The sequence below is a fragment of the Oncorhynchus mykiss genome, chromosome 17 (assembly GCF_013265735.2).
Source record: "Oncorhynchus mykiss isolate Arlee chromosome 17, USDA_OmykA_1.1, whole genome shotgun sequence".
NCBI lineage: Eukaryota > Metazoa > Chordata > Actinopteri > Salmoniformes > Salmonidae > Oncorhynchus > Oncorhynchus mykiss.
Window position 1 is genome coordinate 8476614 of NC_048581.1, and position 9539 is coordinate 8486152.

Sequence of the window (9539 nt, forward strand, 5' to 3'; positions counted from 1 at the left end):
ACCATGGACCCATAGGCAGAGAGGTACACACACACACACCTGGTACCATGGACCCATAGGCAGAGAGGTACACACACCTGGTACCATGGAACTATACACAGAGAGGGACACACACCTGGTACCATGGACCTATAGATAGAGAGGTACACACTCAATCTCTCTCTCTCTCTCTCTCTCTCTCTCTCTCTCTCTAGGGGGCAGAGGCTCTGTTGGAGAGAGATGGTGACTTCCTGGTTCGTGACACAGCCTCCTCCCCCGGTGACTATGTCCTGAGTTGCTATTGGAAGGACGAGCCCATGCACTTCAAGATCATTAAGGTGGTCCTTCGGCCCAAGAAGGTGTGTTTTTGTGTGTGTGCTATTCTGTTTATGTTTGAAGGGGACTGGTTTGACGTGGGTCCGTGTGTGTGTTATAATGATGTGGGTCCTCCAGGGGGGGACTGGTTTGATGTGTGTCCGTGGGTCCGTGTGTGTGTTATAATGATGTGGGTCCTCCAGGGGGGGACTGGTTTGACGTGGGTCCGTGGGTCCGTGTGTGTGTTATAATGATGTGTGTCCTCCAGGGTTACTCCCGTGAGCTGTTCCAGTTTGAAGGGGACTGGTTTGACGTGGGTCTGTGTGTGTGTTATAATGATGTGTGTCCTCCAGGGGGGGACTGGTTTGACGTGGGTCCGTGTGTGTGTTATAATGATGTGGGTCCTCCAGGGGGGGACTGGTTTGACGTGGGTCCGTGGGTCCGTGTGTGTGTTATAATGATGTGTGTCCTCCAGGGTTACTCCCGTGAGCTGTTCCAGTTTGAAGGGGACTGGTTTGACGTGGGTCTGTGTGTGTGTTATAACGATGTGTGTCCTCCAGGGTTACTCCCGTGAGCTGTTCCAGTTTGAAGGGGATCGTTTCGACAACATTCCCGCCCTTGTGCGTTTCCACGTGGGTGGACGTCATCCTGTCTCCCAGGCCTCTGGCGCCATAGTCTATCACCCAATCACACGCTCCCTGCCTATACGTGTCATCAGTGAGCGCCAGGCAGAGCGGACCGGTAAGGACCCACAGACGGCGTGGATAGAACACACTGTCACAGTGGATAGAACACACTGTCACAGTGGATAGAACACACTGTCACAGTGGATAGAACACACTGTCACAGTGGATAGAACACACTGTCACAGTGGATAGAACACACTGTCACAGTTTGGGTTTAAATATGTGTTTTATTCCGTCGAGGTGCAGGAAAAGTAGAGGAGTTTGCCGGTCAGAAAGGCAGTGGGTTGTGTTCCAATCTACACTACATGTCTGTTGGGGTCCGGCCACGAACCACTGGACCACACTCTGTCACTCTGTCACTCTGACACTCTGTCACTCTGTCTCTGTCACTCTGTTAGTCTGTCACTCTGTCACTCTGTTAGTCTGTCACTTTGTCACTCTGTCTGTCACTCTGTCACTCTGTCACTCTGTTAGTCTGTCACTCTGTTAGTCTGTCACTCTGTCTGTCACTCTGTCTGTCACTCTGTCTGTCACTCTGTCACTCTGTCAGTCTGTCTGTCACTCTGTCACTCTGTCACTCTGTCACTCTGTCACTCTGTTAGTCTGTCACTCTGTCACTCTGTTAGTCTGTCACTCTGTCACTCTGTCACTCTGTCACTCTGTCTGTCACTCTGTCACTCTGTCTGTCACTCTGTCAGTCTGTCACTCTGTCTGTCACTCTGTCACTGTCACTCTGTCTGTCAGTCTGTCACTCTGTCAGTCTGTCAGTCTGTCAGTCTGTCAGTCTGTCACTCTGTCACTCTGTGTCTGTCAGTCTGTCAGTCTATCAGTCTGTGTCTATCAGTCTGTGTCTGTCAGTAAGTCTGTCTGTCAGTCTGTGTCTGTCAGTCTGTCAGTCTGTGTCTGTCAGTCTGTGTCTATCAGTCTGTGTCTGTCAGTCTGTGTCTGTCAGTCTGTGTCTGTCAGTCTGTGTCTGTCAGTCTGTGTCTGTCAGTCTGTGTCTATCAGTCTGTGTCTGTCAGTCTGTGTCTGTCAGTCTGTGTCTGTCAGTCTGTGTCTGTCAGTCTGTGTCTGTCAGTCTGTGTCTCAGTCTGTGTCTGTCAGTCTGTTAGTCTATCATTCTGTGTCTGTCAGTCTGTCAAAAACATTGGTAATTACTGAATGAACTGCGTCAGAACCACATATGGTGTGGAGGTACATGATTAAGTGTTGTGTTCCGGAGGATCACCAACTCAGGTGTTATATGTTATTTTCTTCCCTCCTCTAGAAAGCAACAGATCCAGCAACAGATCCAGCAACAGATCCAGCAACAGCGCCCTCGACAGGGTGGGGGTGGAATCACAGCCAGACCGCAACAAGAGACTCAGCTTCAACTCATCACACATGGACACACTACACGTCACTAACACACTGCTCAGGTGGCTTCACACACACACACACACACACACACACACACACACACACACACACACACACACATAGATACTCTTTTGTGTTGTGTTTGGTATAGTTAGTGTTTGTGTGTGTGTGTATTGTTATATGTGTGTGTATTGTTATGTGTGTGTGTGTGTGTTTATTGTTTGTGTGTGTGTTTCTCAGGAGTGGGAGTCAGCCAGCCAACCTGGAGAATCTGGGCAGAAGACCCTCGATCCAATCAGCACAGTCTGAAAGCAACCTACGCACAGGTAACACACACACACTCGTACCTTCCCACCTCTGCTCAGGTAACACACACACACTCGTACATTCCCACCTCTGCTCAGGTAACACACACACTCGTACATTCCCACCTCTGCTCAGGTAACACACACACTCATACATTCCCACCTCTGCTCAGGTAACACACACTCGTATATTCCCACCTCTGCTCAGGTAACAAACACCTCTCTCCTCTCCCTCCAGGTGCGCCTCACAGCGGTGAATCAGAGGCCGTAGGCCCCGCCCCCATTTCCCCAGTGTTCCGAACAGGTAGCGAACCCCTGATCAGCCCCTCTGCCCTCAGACACACACGGCCCTCACACCCAGGTAACACACACACACACACACACACACACACACACACACACACACACACACACACACACACACACACACACACACACACACACACACCCAGGTAACACACACACACACACACACACACCTACGGCCCTCACACCCAGGTAACACACCCACACACACACGGCCCTCACACCCAGGTAACACACACACATGGACCTCACACCCAGGTAACACACACACACACACACACACACGGAACTCACACCCAGGTAACACACCACACACACGGACCTCACACCCAGGTAACACACCACACACACGGCCCTCACACCCAGGTAACACACCACACACACACACACACACACGGAACTCACACCCAGGTAACACACCACACACACGGAACTCACACCCAGGTAACACACCACACGCACGGCCCTCACACCCAGGTAACACACCACACACACGGCCCTCACACCCAGGTAACACACCACACACACATGGCCCTCACACCCAGGTAACACACCACACACACGGCCCTCACACCCAGGTAACACACACACCCACATGGCCCTCACACCCAGGTAACACACCACACACACGGCCCTCACACCCATTTAACACAAACACACACACACACACACACACACGTCCCTCACACCCAAGTAACACACACACACACACACGGCCCTCACACCCAAGTAACACACACACACACACACACATACACACACACTCTCACACACACACACACACACACTAACACACACACACACACACACGGCCCTCACACCCAGGTAACACACACACACACGGCCCTCACACCCAGGTAACACACCCGTTCTGTAACCTGTGGTCCCCAGGTGGAGGTGTGACGCTGCGAGGTTCTGACGGACAGCTGCACCCCCGAGCCCCGCCCAAACCCTTCAGAGTGTCCACCTTCTTCCCCGGGACTCCTCCCAACCGTCACTGTGACGACCCATACGACGAGCTGGTCATCCAGGTGCCTGAATCAAAGTAAGAAGAAACCATTTGGGTCTTACAGTGTCTCCCAAACTACGGGTTGTTTCCCAAATTAGGGGTCGTCTCCCAAACCAGGGGTCGTCTCCCAAACCAGGGGTCGTCTCCCAAACTAGGGGTCGTCGTCTCCCAAACTAGGGGTCGTCGTCTCCCAAACTAGGGGTCGTCGTCTCCCAAACTAGGGGTCATCGTCTCCCAAACTAGGGGTCTTCTCCCAAACTAGGGGTCGTTTTTCAAACTAGGGGTCGTCTCCCAAACCAGGGGTCGTCTCCCAAACTAGGGGTTGTCGTCTCCCAAACTAGGGGTCATCGTCTCTCAAACTAGGGGTCGTCTCCCAAACTAGGGGTTGTCGTCTCCCAAACTAGGGGTAATCGTCTCCCAAACTAGGGGTCGTTTTTCAAACTAGGGGTCGTTTCCCAAACTAGGGGTTGTTTTTCAAACTAGGGGTCGTTTCCCAAACTAGGGGTCGTTTTTCAAACTAGGGGTTGTTTCCCAAACTAGGGGTCGTTTTTCAAACTAGGGGTCGTTTCCCAAACTAGGGGTCGTTTCCCAAACTAGGGGTCGTTTCCCAAACTAGGGTAGGGGCGGCTCAGCCTTGAAGTGGTAGACCACTGAGTGTTGAAACGCGTAGAGTGTAAAACATTGTCTGTCCTCGGTTGCAAGACTCACTATCGAGTTCCAAACGGTCTCTGGAAGCAATGTCAGCACTGAACTGTTCGTCGGGAGCTTCATGAAATGGGTTTCCATGTGGAATAACTTGACTGGACGACACAGAGCCCTGAGCTCAACCCCATCGAACACCTTTGGGATGAATTGGAATGCTGACTGTGAGCCAGGCCTAATCGCCCAACATCAGTGCCCAACCTCACTACTTCTCGTGGCTGAATGGAAGCAAATCCTCACAGCAATATTCCAACATCTAGTGGAAAGCCTTCCCAGAAGAGTGGAGGTTATTATAGCAGCAATGTTCCAACATCTAGTGGAAAGCCTTCCCAGAAGAGTGGAGGCTGTTATAGCAGCAATGTTCCAACATCTAGTAGAAAGCCTTCCCAGAAGACTGGAGGCTGTTATAGCAGCAATGTTCCAACATCTAGTGGAAAGCCTTCCCAGAAGAGTGGAGGCTGTTATAGCAGCAATGTTCCAACATCTAGTGGAAAGCCTTCCCAGAAGAGTGGAAGCTATTATAGCAGCAATATTCCAACATCTAGTGGAAAGCCTTCCCAGAAGAGTGGAGGCTGTTATAGCAGCAAAGGGGAGACCAACTCCATATTAATGCCCATGGTTTTGGAATGAGATACTCGACGAGCAGGTGTCCACATACTTTTGGTCATGTAGTGTGTATAATATATATGTATGTGTTATTGTGCTTCCTGTCAGAAAGCGGGGCCACGTGGACAGGCTGCGTGCGGAGGAGAAGTGGCAGAGCAGAGCCCGTCTCACTGAGACGTCCTTCAGCTTCCTGGAGGCACAGGAAAGCGGGGAGTTGCCTCGGTTACCAATTGACGGACAGGTCCAGGAGGAAGAGGAGGATTCACACTTTCAGAGGCCGCAGGTTTGGTGTTGTTTATTTCATTTGATTTACAATGAACAGCATTGTGATGTAGGTGATTCTATTAGATGTTTATTGGACAGCATTGTGATGTAGGGGATTCTATTAGATGTTTATTGGACAGCATTGTGATGTAGGGGATTCTATTAGATGTTTATTGAACAACATTGTGATGTAGGTGATTCTATTAGATGTTTATTGGACAGCATTGTGATGTAGGTGATTCTATTAGATGTTTATTGGACAGCATTGTGATGTAGGTGATTCTATTAGATGTTTATTGGACAGCATTGTGATGTAGGGGATTCTATTAGATGTTTATTGGACGGCATTGTGATGTAGGGGATTCTATTAATGTTTATTGGACAGCATTGTGATGTAGGTGATTCTATTAGATGTTTATTGGACAGCATTGTGATGTAGGTGATTCTATTAGATGTTTATTGGACAGAATTGTGATGTAGGTGATTCTATTAGATGTTTATTGGACGGCATTGTGATGTAGGTGATTCTATTAGATGTTTATTGGACAGCATTGTGATGTAGGGGATTCTATTAGATGTTTATTGGACAGCATTGTGATGTAGGTGATTCTATTAGATGTTTATTGGACAGCATTGTGATGTAGGTGATTCTATTAGATGTTTATTGGACGGCATTGTGATGTAGGTGATTCTATTAGATGTTTATTGGACAGCATTGTGATGTAGGGGATTCTATTAGATGTTTATTGGACAGCATTGTGATGTAGGGGATTCTATTAGATGTTTATTGGACAACATTGTGATGTAGGTGATTCTATTAGATGTTTATTGGACAGCATTGTGATGTAGGTTATTCTATTAGATGTTTATTGGACAGCATTGTGATGTAGGTGATTCGATTAGATGTTTATTGGACAGCATTGTGATGTAGGTGATTCTATTAGATGTTTATTGGACAGCATTGTGATGTAGGTGATTCTATTAGATGTTTATTGGAAAACATTGTGATGTAGGTGATTCTATTAGATGTTTATTGGACAGCATTGTGATGTAGGTGATTCTATTAGATGTTTATTGGAAAACATTGTGATGTAGGTGATTCTATTAGATGTTTATTGGACAGCATTGTGATGTAGGGGATTCTATTAGATGTTTATTGGACAGCATTGTGATGTAGGTGATTCTATTAGATGTTTATTGGAAAACATTGTGATGTAGGTGATTCTATTAGATGTTTATTGGACAGCATTGTGATGTAGGGGATTCTATTAGATGTTTATTGGACGGCATTGTGATGTAGGTGATTCTATTAGATGTTTATTGGACAGCATTGTGATGTAGGGGATTCTATTAGATGTTTATTGGACAGCATTGTGATGTAGGTGATTCTATTAGATGTTTATTGGACAGCATTATGATGTAGGTTATTTTTTTGTAGCTCAGTTTGACTACATGTTGGTGAATAAGAACTCATAATGTAATGTAACGTAACAGTCTAATATAGTGTAATGTAGTGTAATGTAATGTAGTGTAGTGTAGTGTAGTGTAATGTAGTGTAATGTAGTGTAATGTAATGTAGTGTAGTGTAATGTAGTGTAATGTAGTGTAATGTAATGTAGTGTAATGTAGTGTAGTGTAATGTAGTGTAATGTAGTGTAGTGTAATGTAGTGTAGTGTAATGTAATGTAGTGTAATGTAATGTAGTGTAATGTAATGTAGTGTAATGTAATGTAGTGTAGTGTAATGTAATGTAGTGTAATGTAGTGTAATGTAACAGTCTAATGTAGTGTAATGTAGTGTAGTGTAATGTAGTGTAGTGTAATGTAATGTAATGTAGTGTAATGTAGTGTAGTGTAATGTAGTGTAATGTAATGTAGTGTAATGTAGTGTAATGTAACAGTCTAATGTAGTGTAATGTAGTGTAATGTAATGTAGTGTAATGTAGTGTAATGTAACAGTCTAATGTAGTGTAATGTAATGTAATGTAGTGTAATGTAGTGTAATGTAGTGTAATGTAATGTAGTGTAATGTAGTGTAATGTAACAGTCTAATGTAGTGTAATGTAGTGTAGTGTAATGTAGTGTAGTGTAATGTAATGTAATGTAGTGTAATGTAGTGTAGTGTAATGTAGTGTAATGTAGTGTAGTGTAATGTAATGTAATGTAATGTAATGTAGTGTAGTGTAATGTAGTGTAGTGTAATGTAGTGTAGTGTAATGTAATGTAGTGTAATGTAGTGTAATGTAGTGTAGTGTAATGTAGTGTAATGTAGTGTAGTGTAATGTAGTGTAATGTAATGTAGTGTAATGTAGTGTAGTGTAATGTAATGTAATGTAATGTAATGTAGTGTAGTGTAATGTAGTGTAGTGTAATGTAATGTAGTGTAATGTAGTGTAGTGTAATGTAATGTAGTGTAATGTAACAGTCAAATGTAGTGTAATGTAGTGTAATGTAGTGTAATGTAATGTAATGTAATGTAGTGTAGTGTAATGTAGTGTAATGTAGTGTAGTGTAATGTAGTGTAATGTAACAGTCTAATGTAGTGTAATGTAGTGTAGTGTAATGTAGTGTAGTGTAATGTAATGTAGTGTAATGTAGTGTAGTGTAATGTAGTGTAATGTAGTGTAATGTAATGTAGTGTAATGTAATGTAATGTAATGTAGTGTAATGTAATGTAGTGTAGTGTAATGTAATGTAATGTAGTGTAGTGTAATGTAGTGTAGTGTAATGTAGTGTAGTGTAATGTAATGTAGTGTAATATAGTGTAATGTAATGTAATGTAATGTAGTGTAGTGTAATGTAATGTAGTGTAATGTAGTGTAATGTAGTGTAGTGTAATGTAATGTAGTGTAATGTAACAGTCTAATGTAGTGTAATGTAGTGTAGTGTAATGTAGTGTAATGTAGTGTAGTGTAATGTAGTGTAGTGTAATGTAATGTAGTGTAATGTAGTGTAATGTAGTGTAGTGTAATGTAATGTAGTGTAATGTAGTGTAATGTAGTGTAGTGTAATGTAATGTAGTGTAATGTAGTGTAGTGTAATGTAGTTTAATGCATGGCATGTAGTGAAGTGTAATGTAATGTAGTGTAATGTAGTGTAATGTAATGTAGTGTAATGTAGTGTAATGTAATGTAATGTAATGTAACAGTCTAATGTAGTGTAATGTAGTGTAATGTAGTGTAATGTAATGTAGTGTAATGTAATGTAGTGTAATGTAGTGTAATGTAGTGTAATGTAATGTAATGTAATGTAACAGTCTAATGTAATGTAGTGTAATGTAATGTAGTGTAATGTAATGTAGTGTAATGTAATGTAGTGTAATGTAGTGTAATGTAGTGTAATGTAATGTAATGTAATGTAACAGTCTAATGTAGTGTAATGTAGTGTAATGTAGTGTAATGTAATGTAGTGTAATGTAGTGTAATGTAATGTAGTGTAGTGTAATGTAGTGTAATGTAGTGTAATTTAATGTAACAGTCTAATGTAGTGGCGGCAGGGTAGCCTAGTGGTTAGAGTGTTGGACTAGTAACCGGAAGGTTGCGAGTTCAAACCCCCGAGCTGACAAGGTACAAATCTGTCGTTCTGCCCCTGAACAGGCAGTTAACCCACTGTTCCCAGGCCGTCATTGAAAATAAGAATTTGTTCTTAACTGACTTGCCTGGTTAAATAAAGGTAAAATAAAAAAAAATAAAAAAATAAAGTGTAATGTAGTGTAATGTAGTGTAGTGTAATGTAGTGTAGTGTAGTGTAGTGTAATGTAATGTAGTGTAATGTAATGTAACAGTCTAATGTTGTGTAATGTAGTGTAATGTAGTGTAATGTAGTGTAGTGTAATGTAGTGTAGTGTAATGTAACAGTCTAATGTAGTGTAATGTAGTGTAATGTAGTGTAGTGTAATGTAGTGTAGTGTAATGTAACAGTCTAATGTAGTGTAATGTAGTGTAGTGTAATGTAGTGTAATGTAATGTAACAGTCTAATGTTGTGTAATGTAGTGTAATGTAGTGTAGT

At 43.3% G+C, this 9539-nt stretch overlaps 1 protein-coding gene across 6 annotated transcripts in view; it reads left to right on the forward strand.

Annotated features, from left to right (window-relative positions):
- LOC110516831 (breast cancer anti-estrogen resistance protein 3 homolog) overlaps positions 1 to 9539 on the forward strand; it is a 39608-nt gene that overhangs the window by 24515 nt on the left and 5554 nt on the right. For 5 of the 6 annotated variants that reach the window (XM_036948785.1, XM_036948786.1, XM_036948789.1 and 2 more), the window contains 7 exons: positions 195 to 338; positions 855 to 1035; positions 2248 to 2398; positions 2580 to 2665; positions 2883 to 3005; positions 3842 to 3995; positions 5376 to 5550. In XM_036948785.1, the coding sequence (XP_036804680.1) occupies positions 195 to 338; positions 855 to 1035; positions 2248 to 2398; positions 2580 to 2665; positions 2883 to 3005; positions 3842 to 3995; positions 5376 to 5550 (1014 nt within the window). The remainder of the gene's footprint in view (positions 1 to 194; positions 339 to 854; positions 1036 to 2247; positions 2399 to 2579; positions 2666 to 2882; positions 3006 to 3841; positions 3996 to 5375; positions 5551 to 9539) is intronic. The other variant, XM_036948787.1, reaches the window with a different exon arrangement.